We start from the raw sequence: 25,431 nt of genomic DNA on the forward strand, positions 1-25,431 counted from the left end.
TTCAGTAATTGCTAGTTTAAATGGTATCTTGAGATACCAGACGGGGAGTGTTGTGGCTTTGCCTATTTTAGCGTTTTTGCTCCCCCTGCTGGTAAAATTATATGCTGCGGCTTGTATTTATTTTATTCAGTTTCCAGGGTTGGGTTAAAAGAACGTGCTCAGCACATGGAAGCGCATGTTTGAATGTGCCGTCAAGTCCATCGGATTAGCGACTCTTAATCAAGGCACTGTCTGTAAGTGAAAGGTTAATTATTCTTGATTACGTTAGTTTGTAAGTTTATGAGAGAGTCCATAGAAAAGTAATTGTTTTCATTATGCAGCATTGAGAAATTCATAGTTCTGTATTTGTATTGTGTAAACATTATGTAGGATTGTTCCCTGATGTATATTGTTGGACTCAACACTTACCATGTGACAGTTTATTTATGTATTCTTTTTGTTCTATGTTGTTTTACAGTTTTACACATTTATTCAGTAAATCTGAACGACGACTTCGGTGTCAAGACTGGTTATTGAGTAAAGTGTTTAGCTTGCTGGGTTTAAAGCCAGTACAGGGGTTGTGAAGCTAGATGTACGTCCCCTCGGGCCTCCACCCCCAACCTGTTACTCCTCTGTTACTAAGCAACACCTGCTGCTGGCATGTGCTAAATAAAGATTAGCACCAAGCGAACCGCCTGGCAGCTATGTAAAGGCTTCTAAGAGGCACAAAAGCACAGCTCCTGCTTTTTTACAACTTCCAACGTCCACCTCACAGTCTCTTTCTTAAAATGACAGATTAACAGCCAAAAGCACATGTTCTAGTTCCTGAGGAAAATACCAAGTAGGACCAGATATGTTATTACAATTTTTATCCTGCATATATGGCAAGCACAGGCATCAGTGTTCAAAACTGTTTCCCTACCTTACCTTGATTCGCAATGCTAAGCTTATAAAAATTATTTATAATTTGATCTGTCAGGTCCGATTTTGCGGTAAATGTCAGTTTGATTTCATTCATCTTTGCACGGCTACGTCACGTCTGTAAACATAAAGAAGAAGACCCGGCTACTATATCGTGTTTGCTGAGGATCTATTTGCCAATTACAATATTTCCTTTTGATTTGAAATGGTTTATTTCAAATAGGACAATTCAATGTTCATTTTTGTGAAACACACAAAACACATCCTGCTTGTTTTTTTTTTATTTTACAAAAGCATTTGTTGTTAATCTCTTACTCTTATCTGTATTACCAAAAATGATTTGACCAAACTTTTTTTTTTTTTTTTTTTTTTACATTAATTTTTTTTTAAAGGTTTTTGACTATTGTTATTTTAACTTCTTTCCATTGTTATTAGGAAAAAATCCAAGTGAATGCGTCTGCACGTTCGTTGACCCCACAGGTTTAAACTTGTCATCTAAATGGCTGTTTTTAATCTAGAAAGGTCTAATGCTGCATTCTGGGCAGATTTTTGAGCCCGTAAGTTACGACTTCAAATCACGACTATAAAATCGTGGTTCCAGGCAAAGTCACGCCAAACTGCCTGAGTTTAATTGTGGTAGCTAGATGTAAAAAAACATGGCGGACTGTAAGGGGCTTATATGCTCATTTACAATAATTTCTATCGCCAAAGGTGCTTACTCCTTGCTTTTTTGAGGGAAACGGAGAAGAAAAACAACGCATATGGCAAGTGAAGCTGTATTACATTTTATTTTACGTTATTTGTATATACGTAGGGGCTGTCGTTGTTTCGCGGGTTATGGACATCAGAACGCGTAACTGGGAGTACATCGAGTTCACAGGTGTGAAGTCATGGGTTTGACTGCCGTTCCAGTGCACTTTCACAGGGTAGAAGGTTGGAAAAACAAGAGTAACGGGTTACCTGGAACGCAGCATAAGGCCCTGTTTACACCTGGAATTGAGATGTTTTGGCTGATCGGATCACAAGTAGAAGAGGGAGACACATACCCTTTCATACCCTTTATGTGAGTAAGAGTAAACGACCAAGTAAACGTTCAGACCAGCGGTGAGCTCCGGTGCGTCTTGGACGGTGTGACCGCAACAACTTAATGATCCATAGTGATCTGAATTTGATAAGAAGCGCAACACTATTTATAGGCAACATTTTCAGTGTAGAATGCTTGTTTTTCAATGGGAATTAATTGGCTCAAAACAACACTGATTTGACCAAGGCTAGTTGACATGTAGCTGCAAAGTCACTACACTGTAAAAAAATATTTAGAAAAAAAGTTACCTGGTTGCCTTAAAATTTTGAGTTCATTGAAATTAATTTTGAGTTAATACAATGAAATTTTTTTGAGATTCGACAACCTTTATTAAAATATTATTAAAAGATTTTGTAAGCATATTGGGGAATTGTGTGTGTTTTATTTCTGATGACGCAGTGAAACATGCCAAATATTTCTATTTTCATGATTTATCAAATTTTTTGTGGTTCAGATACAATCATATTTTGAGTTTCTATTTATTAAACAAATTTCCTTCATTGTATCAACTCAATTTTTTTATTTCAATAAACTCAACATTTTTAGGCAACCAGGTTACTTACTTTTTTAAGTTAAACCAACAAAAAACAACAATATTTTTTTACAGTGTAATAGTCATCAGAATATTTAAAAGGAAACTTTATCCAAATAAAGTGTTACCATTACCTGTTGTCAGAACCAAGAAACCTCAAACTGCTGAGAGCCATCGGTCAAAAAGTCAAAGTGACAGAGGCATGCAAAAAAAAAAAAAAAAAAAAAAAAAAAAAAAAAATATATATATATATATATATATATATATATATATATATATATATATATATATATATATATATATATATATATATATATATATATATATATATATATATATATATATATATTAAATACCAGCATGGCTTTTGAGAGAGGTGGTATAACAACTACGTGATCTGAAGGGATTGAAGACTGACGCAGAGATTTCCCCCCAGACATTTCAGTAGGTCAAAAGATAGCAAATTAATTTGTGATCTGATCTGACAAAGGACACTCTAAAAAATTCTAGGTAAAAAAAACAACCCAATGTTGGGTCAGACATGGACTAACCCAGCAATTGGGTTGTTTTAACACAGCGATTGTGTTGCCTTAAGCACATATTTAACCCAACCACAGGGTTAAAACAACCCAATTGCTGGGTTATTCTATATTTGACCCAACATTGGGTTAAAACAACCCAGTATTTTTTTGAGTGTAATCGTTAGATCGAAATGTTAGTAGTGAGTTCTTTTTAATTTAGGTTTTAATTTGGTAAGAACAAAAGTGGCAGATATTACTTGCTGGTAAGATGACTTCTTACTTCTTAAGATTACTTATTTTTGGACTTTTTAATGCCTGTAGGACATACTCATTGGCTAGATTCATACTGCAGGCAAAAGTGGGCCAAATCTGTATTTGTTTTTTGTTTGCTCATATGCTAATCTGACTTTTATTTTTTTTCATAACAGGGTCAACAGCACAAACCCATGTAATCTGATCTTATTGATTCTGATTTGGGCCACTTAATAGGATGATGGTTGAAACAGTGTTGATATGTAGTTTCTAGCTGTTTTAGATGCTCAAAAGAGCCATAATAATAATTAATACTGATCATTTTACAATGTTAAAGTGGGATGTCAAGGAATATTTGCATTTGGAGTCATGTGATGTTTGAACAGGTGTTACTGTTTAAATATGAACAGTATAGCCAGTAAATCTGAAATGAACGTGAAATGGGAGTTTGAGACATGCATGGATATAACTGCTAAATGACTGAAAACATGGAGGAAAAACGTGTCTAATCCTCACAGAAAACACAAGCTCATTCGCTGATGTGTTCCTTCTGTGGCTGGCAGACATTGCATAACCCTGTCATTACATAATCCCAAATGTACAATCATGACAGAGGTTTATCTTTAGCACTTTTTAGCATGAGGCATCCTGGAGTGTCCTATCTGAGAGGAGGGGAAGGGGAGAGGAAAAAAACTGCCCACCAACACCCCCGAACATCCTGTTTTAGCAGCAGCATCATGAGAAGGGGGACGCTCGAATGATGCTTCACCCTCTTCCCACATACAAAGGTTTGTTTTGAATTTAAAATAAGAGTATGACAAAACTAAGCATGAACGTGGGGGCGTTCAGTTCAGGAAATAGAGACATTTAAAGCTGGAGAATATTTTACCTTCCAAAAATAATTTTGTCTGGAACTGGTGTTTAAAGATTCTAGAAAACACGGTTTCTAGCGAGTCAAAATTGGTCAATGAGGGTCTTAAACTGTACAAAACTGCTCTAGATGGTGGATCGGGCTAGACAACCAGCCAATGACATCAAGGTCATCATTCCAAAACCATTTTATACTTTTTCATATTAAAATGCCAACGGATGGTTAAGTTTAGGGGTTAGATTTGGGATGGACCTTTATGCTTACTTTTTTCCCCCTAAAAAATTAACTCAAATTGTACAAATTGGGAAAAACTTACAATAGTTGCATTTTCTCATGATACTGGGCTGGGGTGTTGCCATATATTGATGTACTGTACCATTCAAGTCTATTGCACAAGGGTATCTGCCTGTTAAAAGGAATGTAATTTAAGACTTAGACTTTTAATGGAAAATTAAAAAAACAAGTTGAGACTAATTCTATAAAACGCCAATAAAAACACAAAAGCTGATAAATAGTAATATGGTAAATAGTGACGTGTTAACAGGGAAACACATACTAATGCATAATACTCTGTCCCTCAGAAATATATACATAAGGTCCCAGAAGGACCAACAAACAAATAAATAGGACAATACACTAAACTACACATTTTTTCCACTTTATTTTTTTTTAAAGGTTTAAAATCATGCACAATCACATGAGATGAAGACATTAATCAGACGCCTGATTGAAATATTCTATATTTTTTTTAATACTGCTAAAAATGTTTCAATCACTTTTCAATATTAACAACCCGTTCTCACTCCCAAGCATAGACCGTAAAAAAATATGGACGACTCGACATCATCCGTTTCCGCTTGCCATATTTGAAGCTTTCAGGCAGCCTTGCACGGCGCTGACATCTTGGGACCGAGTCTGCGCAGTAGCGATTTCGGGACCGGAGTTGCGCAGTAGAGCGCAGGAAGTAGAGCAGGAAGTACAGTCGCGATATCAAAAGCCCGCCCACACTCTCGCAGATGCAGAACAATTAATTATGTTGGTGTGAAATAAACAGTTATGGAAATGTAGAAATTAAAGCTAAAGCTCTAATCTGCTCCCAAAAATTTCGAAAAAAGTCCGTTAGTGCCTCAGTGACAACTTCACTCAGAGAAGCCGTCAGTCTCAGCTGTCAATCATGACGTCACACCCCCCGTTTTATACCATCAAATAACTAACTCAAACTAAACTTATTTTTAAAACGAACACCTGAAATGAAATCATCGTGATGATAACTGCCTTCAGTGACATAAACTAACTTTGGGGAACATTTTTTAAAGTGTAATTTTATTATTTAGTTTGCCTCGCGTCCATTAGAAAACACAGAGGGGCGGCTATACTGGGACCGGTCACCGGGGGGCGATCGAGGCGCGAAAGCTTCAGTAAATGAGAGGGAGACTGCAGGCTTGCTCCCAAGGCGTCAAAATCCGAAGCATGGTCAAGTGCCTTCCGCGTCACAATTAAGACGCTAAAGGTGCCCCTGGGCGTCATTTTGCGACGCGCTGGGTGCTCCATTCATTACAATGATAAACCTTTGGCGTCATAAACAGACGCATTTAATTATTTGCGTTTATAAAAGCAGACATGATTTTATTAATATTTAAAGGCTACTTTAATATTTTGGAGCAACTAACTCCACTCCTACCCTAAACCTACCCATATCTAAACAATATAAAACACAGGCAAATAAATGTAGTCACAGGTATTTATTGCAAAAACTGACCAAAGCAGTATAAAAGTATTAACTCATGTTGCATTCCAAGTCTTCTGAAGTCATACGATATCTTCATGTGAAGAACAGAGTCGATCTTGATGTTTTAATCGCTGAAATGATGATCCCGCCGCCCCGTGAACGAACTCATTCATTTCTCATTCAAATAATTCAAAAGACTCCTGAGCATGACGCAATCGGTCACAAGACACACGAGAGCCAATGACATTTTACAATCAATGCTGACGTAATGACGCAATTGGTCACAAGACATACGAGAGCCAATGCAATTTCACTATGAAATCTCACGTAACCGGCGCCAATATTTGAAATTTGATTGTGTTTGTTGATGATCTTCTGCGGATGGAGATGCTGATCGCTTTTGGGGATTTTCTTCATACAAATCAATCGTTTGGCCTCGGAAAACTTGGATTATTTAACTTTTTTGAATAACTTGTGTATGCAGTCGTATATGTCAGGCTATATCCTGTGTTTTATATCATGTTCAGACAAATGGGTAGGTTTAGGGATGGGATGGGGTTGGGTTACATGTTAAGCATGTCTAAATAGTGTAAATAAAATAAATGTAAATAAAATTATGCTTGCTGATTAAATTGAAAAACACACTCATGTCATAATGGCAAAATTATAAACTAATACAATTTCACCATGGCGATAACATTACTAATACCCAGCGCGTCTGTGTATGACGCCAAAGGGTTCTCACTGAAATGAATGGAACACCCAGCGCGTCGAAACATGACGCCTTGGGGCACCTTTAGCGTCTTTATTGTGACGCGGAAGGCACTTGACCATGCTTCGGTTTTTGACGCCTTGGGAGTGAGAATGGGTTGATATTAAAGACAGTGGAAAGTCTTTAATACTTCAAGGACCTTGTGCATAAATGGCACAGGATGTGTTACAAGCCCAGGTTTAAGAACCTTGACATACACTCACCTAAAGGATTATTAGGAACACCATACTAATACTGTGTTTGACCCCCTTTCACCTTCAGAACTGCCTTAATTCTACGTGGCATTGATTCAACAAGGTGCTGAAAGCATTCTTTAGAAATGTTGGCCCATATTGATAGCATAGCATCTTGCAGTTGATGGAGATTTGTGGGATGCACATCCAGGACAAAAAGATCCCGTTCCACCACATCACAAATATGCTATATTGGGTTCAGATCTGGTGACTGTGGGGGCCATTTTAGTACATTGTCATGTTCAAGAAACCAATTTTAAATGATTTGAACTTTGTAAACCCTAGAAATGGGTGTGGGTGAAAATCCCAGTAACTGAGCAGATTGTGAAATACTCAGATCGGCCCGTCTGCTCCAACCGCACAAAGAACCATGCCACGCTCAAATTTGCTTAAATCACCTTTCTTTCCCATTCTGACATTCAGTTTGGAGTTCAGGAGATTGTCTTGACCAGGACCACACCCCTAAATGCACTGAAGCAACTGCCATGTGATTGGTTGATTAGATAATTGCATTAATGAGAAATTGAACAGGTGTTCCTAATAATCATTTAGGTGAGTGTAGATTAGAGTATGTTTTTATGTAAGTATATATGGATGGATGGATTGTTATCATTTTACTCACCCTCATGTCATTCCGAACAAGCAAGACTGTTGTCCAGCTTTGAAAAACACTAGATATTTTAATTAAATCTGAGAAATTTCTGTCCCCTCATTGACAGTCCACACAACAACCACTTTGACACTTCAAAACGTTCATAAAGAGATTATAAAAAATATGAATTGGGTGGTTTCCAAATTTTCTTACGAAACACAATCACTTTATATGTTGAACAGATTGATTTTAGGCTTTTAGTCACAAATAAATATCAATCAACGCATACATCAGATGGTAAACAGAAGCTAATCATGCTTGCTTGCAATAACCAATGAAGTTTATTCTCGTGTGTTACAAAGCACGTTTAATTTCCACATGAACCAATGAGGTTTGTTCTTATGTATCACAAGTAGGGTTGAGCTTCTGTTTATGTTCGCTGATCAACGTTTATATGTTAATGTGAAAAGCCTAAATTCATTCCGGTCATCATATAAAAGTGGAGTTTCTTTAGAAAATTTGGACTAAACCGCTCAATTCATATAGATTACTTTTATGATGTCTTTATAAACTTTTTGAGGCAATAAAGTGGTATTTGCGTAGCTTTGGAGGGACAGAAGCCTCTCAGATTTCATTTAAAATATCTTCCTTTGTGTTTTGAAGTTTTTGGAACTACATGAGCATGAGTAAATTATGAAATTGTTTTTATTTTTGTGTAAACTAACTCTTTAACGGCCATAATCAGGGCAACATTGACTACGGAGAACCTCGTAGGTCATGATTTGTGCGCCATTGTGGCTCTATGAAGGGGCATATTGGAAGATGGATGCTTGGGAAGTAGAAGGCTGTATCTCAGCTTCTTCATTCCCATCTGCTTTGTGTGGATGTTCTGCAAGGGCTAGTGAAAGTTTTCAGTTGATTTATCAACATTAGAACGAGGTTAAGAACAAATTTGTGTGCGTACAAATACAAATAATGCACGCAGTTATTAACCCAATGTCCACTCACATAATTCATCTGGTTATTTGGATTACAGGTCACACTGTATTTGAGAGAAATCATTAGGTTTTAGTAACGGCTATATCAGATCTCTTTCATGTGCTGTGTTGTGGCATTCCCTGCATGTACTGGTTGTGTCAGTGTGGTTAATTATGTTCGAGCTCTCTGCAGTGACCATAGTAACAATCTCCACGGTCTGTAGACTCACTGCCTTGTCTCTAGGACAAACCAACATGCCAGAGAAAAGAGAAAGGGGTGAGTCTGTCAGTCAAAGCAGGAGAACAGATAGCTCCTGACAGTCCAAGAGAAAGAACACTAACCGATAAACAGGAAGTGAGATGGATGGCTGCAGGGAAACATAATCACCACAAGCTAACGAAGGGAGATAAACCAAACAACTATCATTCAGCCCAAGACAGACAGAGAATTGAAGGCTAAAAAAGGACAAGATTGTGATCATGCATTACCCAACCCGACAAGTTTGAGTCGGGGAAGGACAGTGAAATAATACTGAACGGGATTGAACCATGACAGACAATACCCTGATCCTGACGCTGACGAATCTGTGTGAAAGATGGATACTTAAGAGACAGATTAGTCAACAGTGGAGAGAAAAGGATGGGAGGAAGTGTGTTGTTGAAGGGATAAGGATGGGGTGGACAGTGTGTCCTGGGTAAGACATCTTAGATCAGGCAAAGAATGTTGGCATTTCTCCCACTCAACCCAAGTACCCTCTCTTCCTCTCTTTGTCTAGCTCACACACCCTCGCTTCTGTCAGCGCAGGGGTAAATAAAGTGTATCATTCAGCTTTTTGCCAACCAAGTCGGCAGTTAAATCAGGGCTTGACAACTCTGGCCCTCAAGATCCACTTTTTATTTTTATTTTTTATATACATACCTGCCTGTAGCTTTCGAAAAATCCTGAAAACCATAATTAAGTTGTTTAGGTTTGTTTGATTAGGGCTGGAGATAAAATCTGCAGGCCGCAGATGGAGTGGATCTCATGGGCCAGGGTTTTCAAACCTCTCCCGGAGGACCCCTAAGGACTGCACCCCTATGGTCCCGAGTCAGCGTTTATCTTCAAGTTTGGGAAAATTAAAGTTTGCTTGTCTGTAAACAGCGTTAAGGGAGGAAAACTGTTTGCATCCAAAGTTGTGACTTTAACTTAAGCGCAAAACTGGACTATCACATACAATATTTGTGAAGTATAATTCACATCCAGTTTCCCTCCAGTGAGACGATCAAAATCATCACTTCCTGATAAACTGGTCCTAAATATCACTAAGAATAGTAGGAGAAGCAACTGTATATAATAATTTTATATATAATAAACTATTTTTACCTCAGAGCATGCAGATGAAACTCAATACACGCAGTCTTTCTTTCAGAAGTAGATCCCTGCTGTTTGGGAATGCAGTCGGGTAAGACGGTTTTGGGAAATAATTATACTGAACCACTTTGATGACCGACTTTGCTCAGGCATTTCAGCATTTTAGATGCCGTCCCATCACGCAGTCACTTTTGTTTTTTATGCACATCAAGGAATTTATTTGGTAAATGCGTCTCCATCAAAGTTTATGCCCAAAAACTCAGTTGAACGCATAAGATAAGAACTTATGCGCATCTTGCAGTTTCCATCCAGTTTCTTTATGCAATATTCCCAAATGCACATATAAATAGGTGGAAGGAAACATTACTAATACTTCTGTAGAAATGCAGGGTTATGGGTTTGTTTGAATCCCTAGGTGTGTCCATTCCAATCCTAAATAACACATCTGAACCAGCTAATCGAAGTCTTCAGGATCACTAGAAACTTCCAGACAAGAATGTAAGAGAATGTTGGAGCTAAACTCAACAGGACATTGACCTTCCAGGATCAGGATTGGACCCATCTGCCCTTAACGTAAGCTTTAGAATTAGCGATACAACTTATCTTGCAAAAAATGTTTTCTGAAAGACACCTCAAATCATGTAGCTTGAAGATGTGAGATTAATGTACAGGTAAGCAACCAGACAACTGCAAAACAGTGTAAAAGTTTTAAACTTTCAGATTACATTTCTAGAAAGAAATTACAACTGTAGTAATAAAATATTTGTTTAGCCCTCACCAAAGTTCTCTCTATTTTGCTGTATATCATTAAACTGTTACACTGCCTCTGAAGTCTGTCTGAAATCTGTTCCGTAAGGTACCTTCATGTGCAAACGTAGCCTGCAAAGTCATCGCCTATAAGGCAGTGAGGCAACAAGTCAGCTGCCTAAGTTTTCAGATGCAGCCACAGTAATGGTTGAAGAGCCCTGGACTAGAGGGAGAAAAAAAGAAAATGAAAAATTCACTTTTCTAGTAGGGCTGGTGGTCAGTTGGGAGTGGAGCAGTTATTTTCCACAGAAGAGAGAAAAAAACTTGCTGGTCTTAAACTAAGGAACTCATGACTTTAGGTAGAGATTATACTACAGCTCTCAATGTGACATGATCCTGAATGCCTTGATTAGCATGTTTCACAGGGTTTAAGTTAGGATTGGAGCTCAACTCTGCAGGACTGTGGCCCGCCAAAAAAAACAAAAACAAAAACAGCGCCTGAGTAGATTACATTTGATGAGGATCGAACTGTTAAAAAGTACTTCTATATAGTATGAATGTAATCTGGGGTATACTACGTAAATTCATCCTATTGTCATTTACCATTAGGCCACCTGCCACCTGAGACTTGAAACAAAGGTCCCAGGTTCGATTTTCAATAACGGCAGGAAACGACTGAGGTGCCCTTGAGTAAGCCACCTAACCCCCAATCGCTCCCTGGGGTCCAGACCAACTGCTCTGTGTGTGTGTGTGTGTGTGTGTGTGTGTTCACTGCTCCTAATGTTAATGCACTGACTTGGAGAAATTAAATGCAGAGGACAAATTCCAAGTATGGGCTGCCTGAGTTTGATACTGCTAGCACATCTAGTCATTACACTGAAATGTGGCATATATACACATCACTCAAAAAAAGGTGCCAAACTGTACTAAGATATTGACAAATGCCGTTTATTTCAAGTATTATAACAATGAATCAATTGGCATAATGTACAATTTGTAAATGTACAACAAGTGAAAACTAAATGCACTGTTGGACTGATCTGGTGTGCAGCCCTTAAACACTATAAAACGCAAAGTGACAGTTTAACAAAGGTGACTTCATTAAATGTCTCCTAGACAAACATAAATGATAATAAAAAAACATATGCAACAACAAATTCTTTAATTAATATTTAAAAAAGCTCTGATAAAATAATTCTGTTTCCAAATCAGTTTCAGAGGTCATCCAACAAGGTACTCCTGTAAACGTGTGTAGTCTGGAAAAACAGTGAATTATTTTTTCTAAATCCATTTTTCTTCGGACCCATACCGAATACTTGGATAACTAACTCCTAGCCCCATCACAAGTGCTGCTAACAGGTTCTGTGCCATTACTGTTGGACTCTGAAACGTTTTGCTCCGTTTCTGCACCTTCCTGTTCTACAAGATCAGACTCTTGGCTCAGGCCCTCAGCATCTTCTGTGCTTCCTTCCAGGGTTTCTGTTGAACCGTCACTTCTCTTGCCTTGTTTGTCACGAAAGACTTCCACACCCACCATGCGGAGGTAATGAAGACGCTCGTTACGTGGGACGAAAGCCCTGATGGAAGTTTTGCCCCTCCAGCCGCACAAATCTATAGGACACTGAGGAGCATCATGATCCCTGGAGAGATGAAGAAATTAAAAGTTAAAGTTGATACAAGTGGGAAAAGAGCCAAAGAATGAGTGACAAACGCGAGGATGAGAAAAGGCAAGGCAGAAGAGGGGGGGGAAGGAAAATGAGCAAATTATTGATCAGCTGCAGCGCTGACAGCGCCAGGAAATGGCGTGGAGTGTGACGGCGGCAGCGGTTGGGGCACTTTTAAAAGTGTCTGTGATCAGATGGATGGAAAGAGAGAGTGAAAGATGATCAGGCTCGCTGTGCTGGAACAGGCAGTCATGTTTTCATATGGGGAGCCAGCAGCACGCTGCCAACAGAGGATGATAACACCAATACGCCACGCGCTGCTAATCACAGTGACATCAGAGATGCTCTCCACTCCAGTCACCCAGTGATGAAACGGAAGAACAAGTGCACACATTGATGGGAATGTATGTGCTTTATGGGGGCTCGTATTAATGAGAAAATAAAAGGATGTATTCAGATTCCCTTGATGCTGTGGGGCTAATTTAGACATTGTATTGCACAAAAGGAACTCAAGCAATGATGCTCTGCAGCAAACATTAACGAACCATATAGTACGCACACAATTATCATCTTGTTCGAATTAGAGCCTTTCTGGGAAAAGGCCAGACCAAGGCATTTTATGCAAGACTGAGCACAAACTTATTGCCACCCTCTGCATATTTAAAGAGGTGTTGATTTCTGTCATTATGTTTGCTTGTTTGTGGTGCTTAACAACGAAAATCACGGACTTTACAGTAATTCTGTAGTTGTATATGGCTTGGCTTATCATCATCTATAATAACCGTTGGAGACAAAGGGCCTCATTTATGAAACAAATGTACGACACAGCCGTTTCCATGCAAAACTTGGCATTTGTCAATATGGACTTTTGAGGTGGCTATAATCAAGTCTCACGTCAGGTCTCAGCTCGTGCAAGTTTTTGAGATGGTGTGAACCTGTGTACAGCAGCACATCTGGCAGAGAATTCTGATCATTTCAATTACTTTCCTGACTAACAACCAAAGCTCATTAGTCGACCATTAACTATTAAGGTTAGAATGTCAAAATAAACTAGCTTAAAGGGTTAGTTCACCCCAAAATTAAATTGATTTCATTAATGACTCACCCTAATGTCGTTCCACACCCGTAAGACCTCCGATTATCTTCAGAACACAGTTTAAGACATTTTATATTTTAGTCCCAGAGCATATGCAGTCTATGCACACTTTATTGTCCACGTCCAGAAAGGGAATAAAAACATCATCAAAGTAGTCCATACGTGACATCAGTTCGTTAATTAGAATCTCTTGAAGCATCGAAAATACATTTTGGTTCAAAAATAGCAATAAAAAATTATTTAGCATTGTCTTCTCATCCGCTCTTTATTTAACATTGTCTATAGGTGTCAGTTTGTTTATTGTAAAACCACCCCAAACATAAACCTAGGGGACATTCTCAAAGCGTGCTTCTTCATTCAGCGCTACTCCATTGTTGTTCTATGTATAACGTTACACTAGTCTGACGTGCAAAACTGTTTTCCTTGCTACTGCTAATGTTTAGTCGCATACAATCCAAATCATGTCATCATAAACCACGAGTAAACACACACAAATGTTGACAGGCCACTAAATACAGTACATACCACAGAGACGGAAATCCTGCTGTTGCTGTTTCTCCTGTTCAATTTATTTCAGCCTTCGGATATGATGCTGGATCATATATGTATTAGTTGAATCTGATTGATAGCCATGGTTTATTAGAGGAACGTTTTCTTCTCCATGCTTGAGGATGTCATTGTCACAGCATTCAGTCACTCTCATGCAATAGCTGCGCGCACTTGTGATTCTTTAGCTCCACCCACTCGATACGCCTCCAACCGTTCGTTTTTTTTTCTCAGAAAGACTCGGTACAGCCTATATTTCTTTTATAAGTATAATAAAACAAAAGACTTTTCGGAGATATGAAGGATGCAATACTACTCTATAGGTACTCAAGATTGACATGAGATTGACTGAAACTGAGTGTTTCACCCCCCTTTAAACTGTGTTCCGAAGATGAACGGAGGTCTTACGGGTGTGGAGCAACATTAGGGTGAGTCATTAATGAAATCAATTACATTTTTGGGTGAACTAACCCTTTAAAAAGCACAAAAAGCACCATAAACAACAGAACATGAGGATTCATACAGCATAACATCACACACCTGCAGCTTTTCTGTGAATGGAGAAAAATAGAATAAAATGAACTAGGCCTATATAAAATGAATAAAATAAATAGGAAAACATGGAATATATTTAACTGAAATAACATTAACAAAAGAAAAAAAACTAACATGCTCATTTTTGTAACACTAATGCATTGTATTCGTTTCCTTTACATCTTTATTTTATTTAATCTAACTGATCGTGCGTGCAGTCGCTTCTCACACGCACACACAACTATCAGGTCTAACGTTGTTAACTTCACATTTCAGCTATTCAAACTAAAATGCAGTCAACCAAACAAAAGTTACAATGCTCAAATCAGCTGTAAAAAACAGCATGCCCAACCAAACTCATTTTTTGCACATGAAGAATGCGATTTATGTGGATATTGGAACACAAGTAAAGAACAAACTCTTTACATAATAAATAAAAGTTTAGCAGCTTAACGTTTCATGGCAAATATGGAAGTATATTTGGATTCTTGCTAAATGAAGGACTAGCACAATACAGTTTAATTTTCGCTTTAAATGTGTCATGGACTGGCTTTTTAAAACATGTTATACTGTTGTCTGAGGTCAACTTATGATGTTCGTGTGGTTTTTGCATTCAAAAACATCATAACTAATAAGTAATAGGCTATTTTCTACACTGGTTTTGAGGCTCTCTCCAAAACGCTGGGTTTTAATGGGCGTGCCGCACTGGAGACTTGGAAGTAAACGCCCACAGATAGGATTGGATAAGATTTGCATATTTAATGAGCTTCATCTCCCCTGTCAGTTCAGGGAGAGGAGAGATTGAGGGAGAAGCGGCAAATGGAATGATTTTCTCGATCACAGGGCTCGTAAACGTCTTTATCAAACAAATACAATGTTTTATTTCTCATCGACCTGTCGGAAATGGGCTACAGGTGCCGCATTCCCCAGGTCAAGCCACTTTTGGGCTACAGAAAAGCAGCACTGGACTGTTAGCCTGACAAGCCAGACCCACATCAAGATGTTTGGTCTGGAAACTCACCATAGACAGGGCTCAATCCGAGGGGCGGGATAAACGGTTGTCTTTCAAACTCCCTCTGCACGCGATAGGATAGAGCTACACCAACCAGAGCAACAAAGGTGAAAGAGCTTGTTGACTGATTAAACATTCGCCGTATCCGGTCGGCTAAACTCCGAACACATCTTCCCTTTTTAAGAATGACTTCAGTGCCGTTCTTTGTTCTTTTCTCAGAGAAAAGCTTAACTCCAAGTCTTCCAGAGTCGCGGTCAGAGCTGAATCGAAAGACCGCCGTTCGCCAGTTTCTGTGTTTACTAGAAGCACGCAAACGCAACTCGGCCGTCATCATTATGGCCCCGCCCGCCGACTCTATACATGATGTGATTGGCCCGTCCAGATTGTGAGGAATACAGCTCAGAAGGGTATTGAGAGTTCCTAGACGACACTTGCGGGCAGATTAAATTTGCTGCCGCTAGGGTGCGTCTAGATTTCTAGGCTACTGGACTGTTGCTCAGTGGTCCAATGTACTTTTTTCGGATGAAAGCAAATTTTGCATGTCATTCGGAAATTATAATAATTTTTATTAATTTTGATTTCTTTTTATTAATTTTGCACGCCCAATTTTTCAGTCTTTGATGATTTGATGATTTCATGATTGTGTCCCAATTGTTGATTCTTCACAAAAAATTGCAGTTTCATATCATTATGTTTGAAGCCTGAAATGTGGCAAAAGGTAGCAAAGTTCAAGGGGGCCGAATACTTTCGCAAGGCACGGTATATATTAGGGGTGTAACGGTTCACAAAATTCACGGTTCGGTTCGATACGATACACTGGTGTCACGGTTCGGTTCGGTACGTTTTAGATACAGCAAAAAGAAAAAAATGGCAGATAAATTACCTTTTTTTATAATTTTTTTATTATAATTTTTTTTTTTACATTGAACAATGATGGAGCTATACTTTACCCATCTTCTGTGTAGTTACAGGAATAAGACATTAGCTCTTTACATTAGGGTGTGTGGTGCGTGTTGCGTTGCGTGTGCGTTGCAGGAGCCCCACGCCCTGTTGTGCTTCCACATATGCTGCGTTTGCAGTCCGCAACTGATCCGCTGTTGCATATCACAAACACAGCATTTATTCATTATTTTTTATTTAAAATCCAAACGTTTTTACTGAACATGCCTCGTCAGAATTCCAATTATCTTTGTTTACTCTTTAATAGAAGTCAGGTTACGTAGCCTACTACATTTAAACAACATTTTATTAAATTCATTTATTCATATTTATATACTTAAGATTTAGCTCACACAAGTGGCAAAACATTTAAACATAGTTTATAGCCTTAAATCACAAACATTTTAAATTAGAAACTTACAATAGTCTATACAAAAACAGCCGACTCTCGTCTTATCTTTCGTTTTTACACCCTTTTAAAAGAAATCCTGCAGGTCAAAAAGAACTTTGCTTTTCACCTCCAAGAAAGTACGAGTGCTCTCCATTATGGCACTTTTTTTTAAACCAAAATGCCAGGTAAGGTGTCGTTTTGTTGCTTTACTTGAGAGAAAAAAAGCCATGTGTTGACTTTGAAACAAGAGTATATTTTAAATGATATGCATCTGTGGTGAAATTACTAGATTTTCGCGTCAGTACATGTTTATTTTAATGCGAACAATGTTCTATCACTTTAATGCAGCAGTGCAGCGCAGCAAAAAATAGACTCGGTACGAAAACGATCCGTGCACTGCTGCAGACGCAACGCTCCTGGAACGGACTGACGGACCGCATCCGCGTGCAGTGTGAAAACTGTAATCCGTTAACATGGGTACGGGAAAAAATACGCACCGCACACGCACTGCAGACGGAGTATGTGTGAAACGGGCGTTAGGTCTCATATCCGCGGCTATAAATGGACCACTCGCCGCGGTGATGTCTTTTGCCATTTGAATAAGTTGGAAATGTCGGTCTAAATGCTGCGGGGATAGTTTGTGGGATAGTTTGTGGCTGTTTCTTCTTTTTATCGTCTTGTTGTCGGCGTAAATGAGTTGATTGACATGACATGAATAATTACCGCTGCTGTACCATCAGCAAATGCGACAAACCGTTGTTTTTGAATCCATCACTCTTGCCAACACCATCAAAGCTTACAAAGAATCCAAAGTTCACCCAAACACCAGACCAGTTGGTTATTGGAGGATCGTCTACGTATTTCTGGTTTGTTAAACGCAATAGCCATTTTGCCACGAGCATTCAGTGCGTAGCCTACTGAGTAAGCGAGCACCTGACTGAGCAGCCTAAAACACATTTGGTGTTTTTTTTTTCTTTCACTTCGGCGGTGTCAGGGGCATTGGCTGTTATGTCGTTTTGGTTATTGGGCTACCTTGTTGAACGCATATTATTATATTTCACACACTTTTTTATTTTCCAAATCTAATTAATTAGTCCAAGAACCGTTCGGTACATAATGCGTACCGCGTACCGAACCGAAAGCCTCGTACCGAACGGTTCAATACGAATACGCGTATCGTTACACCCCTAGTATATATTAAAAGCTCAAGGGAAAGTTGATTCATCAATTCATCACCCCTTTAAATCTATTCATTTTGGTTTATAATGAATGGCTGGTATTTAATATACATATGAATATAAATGAATGTAATTGTTTGCAATTAAGAGGTTAAAAGGGTTTTTGGAGTAAGATTAACTTTTCTTTCATGAGATTACTACTTCTTGTCCGGGTTAAACTTCTCCATGTCGCAAACTCAGGACAAGGCTTCTAAATCGTGAATTTTTAGGGGTGTGATATTTAATAAAAGAATGTTTTCAGCTGCCATATCAAAAGTACATTTATTCATACGATGGGATTGGCAGCATACGAATGTTTCATGAAATTACACGCGAACCCCGTCGTAAGATGATTTCTGCACTCGTTTCTACTTTAGATTGATAAATTAGGCCCAATTTGCCAGTATCCGATGAATTAATTAAATTAATCTAATTAATTTTCAGTGGAATAACCGTCTATAATATGGTATTTTTGTCCAACATACAAAACAGAATGTACATTAATTTAATAAATTAATTATATACAGTGGCTAGATAACATTGAACACATCAAATAAATATCTAAATAAAAATATCAAATGAAACTAATTTTATTTAAAATGATCAAACAAAAATATACCTAATACTTAATATTATCCACAAAAAAAATTTAATTAAAAAATAAATATTTATATAAATATATCTAAATGAATGAGGTTTTGCAGCATGTATTTATTTTAGAATAATGTCCAATATTTAAGCTCCCACAATTGGTCAGGTATATTTCAATAGCTGCTGCATGTCTCACATGTGCATGTGCTGCGAGTTAGATCATTAGGGGCTGGTTGCAGATTAGATCTACTGATTAAAATGCTGGGTGTGTTTGTGTGTGTGAGACATAAATAGAAGGGGTGGGGGGGGAGCAAGCGAGAGAGAGCGAGAAAGAAATAGGACACACTTTCCAGCTGGATTGAATAGTTTTCTACACAGTAAGGGCCATCAACGTGAAACATGACTGTCTGGTGGGCCAAACAATGAGCTTTCTGCTGAGAGAGACAATGAAGAGCTATTTATCTGTGAAGAGGAAGCCGGGTGCATGAGTTCGAGCCCTTTAATTATCAGACAAGGGGCGTAATAGCTACAAAGCGCTCAATCTCCATTCATTTGTCTCCTGACTCTCTGATGAATTGTGGGAATGCCATTGCAGAGCCCTCTGTGTACTTACAACAGACAGCTCCTTCCCACCTAGGGAACTGTCTACCTAGAAAGCATTTTAAAGGTGTCATGAACTGTTTTTTTTTTATTATTATACTGTTGTCTGAGGTCAACTAATGCTCAGTTGTGATGGGCATGCCGCACTGGAGACTTGGAAGTAAATGCCTAAGGCTAGGATTGGATAGGATTTGCATATTTAATGAGCTTCTGCTCCCCTGTCAGTTCACATGAGGGAGGGATTGTTCTGAAAGCGGCAACGGGAATAAATCTCTCGATCACAGGGCTCGTAAACATCTTTAGCTAACAAACACAATGATTTATTTCACATCCACCCGCGATTGATTGGAATATTACTTGGCCTGCCCGAGCGGTGGATATAAGCGTGAACCCCGCACACACACACACACACACACACACACACACACACACACACACACACACACACACACACACACACACACACACACACAGAAATATAATTTCACTATTTGAGATTCGTTTTGGCAGGTGTACATTTTGGTAGCCCGATTGGAAAACACATAGCCCCAGGACTTCTGTTACATATTAAAAATACGTTTTACTCACATAAGTGTGTTGCACCATTAGTGTCGGATCCAATATAGAAGGCACAGCACTGTTTTAATCTCAATATGTCGGCAAATCCAGTTCCACCTGAGACTTGTTTACAAATGATTCCGCAGTGAAATGAAGTGAACACACGTACGGTCTTCCCCACGTCAGCTGGAACTTCATTAAAGATAAATTAAGTATCACACATTCCTAATATTATGATCCGAAGGAAGATTATGCAGCATCTGTGTTCTTCCACAACCATGATCAATATCTTGCTATCTTCTTCGACATGTTTATTGGTGCTGGCTAAGGCGATCCTAACAGCTCCATGAGTCAGTGGGTGGGGCTACTGAATTAGACGTGCGTATTATTCTGTAGAGGCAGTGTTTGTCACGCAATGACGTTAAGATGCGGACATGATCGTTTTCTGGGCCTTGTGTCTATAAAAGCTTTTCTTTGACTAAAAATTAAGTTTAGCTTACAGGATATTCTTATATTACCATAACCTTTTATATATCAAAAGCTCATGGGAAAGTTGATTTCTCAATTCATCACCCCTTTAAGACTTCAGTTGATGCAGACGCTCTAAATAATAAAATCTTTTCTTTATCCGGAAATTAAGTTGCTTCCTAAAATCTAATTTTGGTAAAAATCTATACACCTTATTTATATCATGGAAGTAAGCTATTTTTGTCAATGTGAAATACATGAAATTCGTTATCTGCTATTGGTAATTAACTAGAAAATTAAAGTGCAGTAAACAGTAAAACTATTTCCATTATAAATTAGTGTTTATATTTACAATAATAAATTAAAATATGGTAAGAAATACCAGTTTGCAATAAAAAGCAGCGTAATGAGCTGTATTGCATAGCTAAAAATAACTGGGAGCAGATTACACTGGAACCCAGACGCATTAAATTTACACTTGGCCATGCCCACTCTTACATTAAAAAGAAGGTGGATAGACTTTGCATATTAATCCCTTTCCATTAAGAATCTTTTTTTTCACTCAACATGTGTGAAATGCATTTAAAATAGTTTTGTTTAGAGATCTCTAATAATACTGTGCTGTTAGCTTAGAAACATGCTAACATCAAAATCTATTGAGAGCTGCTTTGTTTTCCGAACCAGTCACGTATAAGTTACATTTTGGTTAGAATGTTGGCTTAGAAGCTAGCTGCCAACGTAGGTAGCACAGTGAGGTAGTTCACTTTGTTTTGAAACCGAGCTATGGTCTGTCATATGGAAGAATGAGGCAGACAAGATCAGAACTTATTGCTACCCTCTGCACAAAAGGAAAAAAAGTATGTTAATAATATAGATTAAGAACAGAAGTACTTACTTTGGATCTGGTAAGTATCGTAAAACAATGCTGCCCATTTCTGGAGAAGGAGAGAACAACAGGAATTTGTATTATTTGTTACCAGGGTTGCTGCACACTTTTTAAAGTCAAATGTAAGGCTTTTAAAGACCCTTATAAGACCTGAGGATATAAAAATGAATAGTGTACATTAGGGGTGTGCATAATTGACAAAATTATCTTGATATTTTCAAAGTGTTGTTGATAACAATTAGATGATATTTGCTGAGTTTTTTTGTGCTGGTACCATGGCTGGTTCAGGCCTGTTCTGGACTGCTGACTCACAAAGACATTCATATTCTAAAAATTCTATGCAGTGGTCAGTTTACAGCAGTGACAGAAGTTTACTTTATTTTTATAGGCAATATTTGTCACCTTAATTTGAATTTCAATGGCATTTTTACCTATGGGCATATTTTCTAAACTTATTAGACGTATGCATCACCTTTTATGTCAATTAGAATGATTACAAAATATAGAGTTGTTATCAATTAAATTAAATCATTATCAACTAAATCCATTTTGCATTGCAGAGGTGACACAGAAGTGGCATCAGAAGTGGAATTAATACTGCATTTACAATTCAATTAATCCAATATATTTACAAAAGAAATTTCCCATTAGTTTTTTTTTTATTAAAGGTACTTTAAATATGAAACTAAAACGAGTACTACTTGTAGGTGGTGGTCTTAATGAGGTAGTCATTCATTCAACTAATTTGCTCAAATGGCTGATTCGTTTAAGAACGAAGCAAGTGACTGTCTTTTTTTATTTGTTCACTGAATCATTGGGTGTGTTTACATGCACGTTCTTAAGCCGATTATGCCTAATAAGCCGACAATGAACATGGTCATGTAAACACGTTAACCCGTTTTCTTTTATCGGAGTAAGGTCATTAAAAGGCATAAGTATAAACCGGTCAGGACAAGTAGCTTTTTGCTTCTTACCCTGATTGTGCACTGCATGAAAACGCATTAACCTGCTTTCTGTCGGCTTACTGAAGTGTGCATGTGTGATAGGTGACAAAAACGCAAACTTAGAGCAGATTCAAATGCATGAAAGAAGGACATATAAATCACAAACGCAGTTTTTTTTAAGACCCAGAAAATTGTAAAGATGTGTTCTCCTCTTGAATTGAACTGACATTTACCCACTCTTCTATCTCCCTTTCACGTGCAGGATCAAGTAAGATAAGCAATACGCTGTTATATACAAATGCCGCAAATTTAATGTGAACAAGCAAATCCACAAAGAAAGAATATAAAAAATATGTACTCTAATTAGATATACATATCTAAATCCTTTACCAAAGTAAAACCAAGTCAAGTGTCATCTAAAATTTAAGACCTCTCATAAGTAAAATTGTCAAGCAACTACAGCAACAACTATGACACCGAAATACATGACTAATATATGACGTGTATTTGCATTTTAATTTCGTAACCAAAATAAATAAAAATGCTATAATGCTAACTTTAACGTAGCAAATGTCTCAATTAAAATGTTATATTTCTAATTAGTGCTAATGTCTGTTACAATAACAATGAATTAAAGTTCACTCATCTTTTCAACATTCAAAACTGCAAACCTTTAGATTTTAACATGGCCAAGAATTCATAAATGGCACTGACCAAGTTTCTTGGCCTGACTGTGAGCCTCATCTCCAAGTTTACTGAGGAAAGGGTTTTCCTGAGTGAGAAGAACTTTCACATCCTCCACGATGATGTTGATGATCCGGGCTCTGATGTAGGGGCACAGTGTGTAAATACCCTGGAGAAAGACATCAGTATAGAGTCAAGGATTGAAGTTTCCTTCTCATTCACTCACACACATAGCCTTTCCAGCCCTGAGAAAGGCATGTAACCTCAGGATGATTAAGTCTAATTCAAAATGCTTCTCTTTCCCATTAACTCAGCCCTGGAAAGCAGCAGACATTTTAATCCATTTCTTCATCTATGGGAAGATAGAATAAATACACATATACAAATTCACATAACAGATCTTCTTCTAGTTAAAAATCAATATGCTGTTGTGAAAAATGGTAATGGAAGTTCCCTCTAGAGCAGACAGAAAGGCAAGCTGAGGTTATTAACGGCATGTTGAGATTAACTTGTTTCCCTATAGACCACTGAACCTAGTTTTTGAGCAAAAAACATCTGAGACATCAGAGTGTTGCTTTAATTATAGACAGATTACTGCTGTACGACTTCATTTCCAAAGCCTTTTTGGTTCAAATTGCATGTGAAATACACTCATTATATCTTGCTAAAATATCTTTGGGATTAGATTGCTGCTTCTTCACTTTTAAAATTCATTGATTTTAAAAGATCTTTTTCATGATGAAACATTACTAGACAACAGGTATCACATGTATCAATGCATAACATTTCCAATAAATTTGGTTGTACACAATTAGTGATTCAAACTATTACATGAGACATTTACATCAAACTATTTTTTAACACACAAACCTCCTGGGCCAGTCTGAAAGCACAACCAAACTGTTCTCCATCAGTATTTCTGGACCAGACCTTCACTCCTGTGTTTATAACCTGTAGAAAAACAGAAAATGTAAAAACTATGTATTTACAACAGCATTTTATTGTTTTATTATTATAATTATTATTATCATTATTAACTCTTTCCCTGCCAAACACAGAATTTACCGGGTTTCCGTGTTTTCAATGTTATATGCTAGGGGGCGCTATTACGCATCTGAATGAGTACATAATCTCCTGATCAAAACGCACACGAGGAAGATGCAGTAAAACAAGCAATCGTAAGCAAGCAGATGCATATGCAAAATTACGTGATCAACATTTAACAGCATATAAATCAAAACCATCTAATGTTAGTGAACGAAACGTAGACCCAGGATGAGCTACAGGACTGTGCAAGCATTAGGGGTGTTGATGGACTCGATCTACTCCATCCAGATCAGATTCAGAGCAATGATCAAACACAGATGAAGTATTTCATAAAAACGTGGATTTAACAGATTTTTGTTCAAAATGTTGCTTTTTATAATGAAACTTTCCTTTTTTTTAACAACCCTTGAATACAGGTATGCATGAAGCTAGAATACAATACTTTTTTTTTTTTTTTTTTAAATAAAAAGAGGGCCAGCTCTTTCTTTTTATATATTGCATGCTCAGATATTCATAAAACAAAATATTCTATGGGCTATTAAATTTGAGTGAAAATGGTCAAAAACCCTGGTGGTGACTGGCACCTTTTTTTTTTTTTTTTTTTTTTTTTTACGCTGGCGGGGAAAGAGTTAATACTACTGTAATATTGTTGTGATCATCTTGTCTGGACGATTGTTTTGCATGCTGTACAAAATGGCTTTATATACAGATAAGACTTAAAACATTTATCTCAATTCAATATATGATTGACCCCGTAATGATTTGTTTAAAAAAAGAAAGAAAGAAATCTGTGTAATAAGTGTACAATGAATTGCTGCAAACTTTTCTTTGCGGAAGCTTCACATTAATTTCAAGTAAGTGAGATTTCAACTCAAAACAACATGTTGAGTCCAATTATTTCCCAGATGTAGTTTTGGTATTGAGGTAAAAGCATAGACAGTAAAAAAATATGGACGTAGTGTCCGCGACATCACCCATAGGATTCTGAAGAGCTGCTCTGAAGCTTAAAGTAGGGGCGAGCTGGCCATTGCCATCTTGTCAGCGTGTCAACGCACGTCATTCCCGGATAACAGAAAATGGGCAAAGAGGAGGGATGTGGGCGGAGCTGAGGTGAAGTGATGTTAACTGTTTGGTTAATGACATTCTTCAAAAAAATCTTCCCTTATGTTCAGCTGAAGAAAGAAATTCATACAGGTTTGAAACAATTTGAGGGTGAGTAAAGGATGAAAATTTTAATTTTAAAGTGAACTATCCCTTTAATTATGCAGAACTTTAAGGTTTTATATAATGTAAACGAATGAGTTATAAAAAAAAAAAATCATCCCCCTCACAGTTGTCATGAAGGGCAAGATTTGCCGTATAGACCAAAACTACAATTTGTACCAGGCTATAAACTGTTTTTATTATGCTGTTAAGTTGGGCATTTTAACATGGGGCTCAATGAGATTCTTCTCCCTTCCAGAGCCTGTCTCTAGTGGTCAGTCGAGGAATTGCAGTTTAAGTTACTTCCATGTTGGCTTCAACAGAAATTGGGGGAGGTTGCCGCTTGAGTCAATGTTAACTTGCATTGCGTTCGCTATACAATTCTCCCTCATTTCACTAAGCCAAGACCATCTCCATTTATTTTTTACACTTTTATCGATCTCCAATACACTGGCGGAGCCTTCCTGCATTATAAGCGTGTCCATGCTAG

At 37.8% G+C, this 25,431-nt stretch overlaps 1 protein-coding gene across 1 annotated transcript in view; it reads right to left on the minus strand.

Annotated features, from left to right (window-relative positions):
* Positions 1–11,488: 11,488 nt before the first annotated feature.
* nsun2 (NOP2/Sun RNA methyltransferase 2) overlaps positions 11,489–25,431 on the minus strand; it is a 30,718-nt gene continuing 16,775 nt past the window's right edge. Inside the window, exons 16-19 of the mRNA XM_067424926.1 lie at positions 23,562–23,642; positions 22,722–22,860; positions 21,073–21,112; positions 11,489–12,201 (exon numbers count right to left, since the gene is read on the minus strand). Coding sequence (XP_067281027.1) covers positions 11,886–12,201; positions 21,073–21,112; positions 22,722–22,860; positions 23,562–23,642 — 576 coding nt within the window. The 3' untranslated portion in view covers positions 11,489–11,885. The remainder of the gene's footprint in view (positions 12,202–21,072; positions 21,113–22,721; positions 22,861–23,561; positions 23,643–25,431) is intronic.

The sequence above is a fragment of the Pseudorasbora parva genome, chromosome 19 (genome assembly GCF_024679245.1).
Source record: "Pseudorasbora parva isolate DD20220531a chromosome 19, ASM2467924v1, whole genome shotgun sequence".
Lineage (NCBI taxonomy): Eukaryota > Metazoa > Chordata > Actinopteri > Cypriniformes > Gobionidae > Pseudorasbora > Pseudorasbora parva.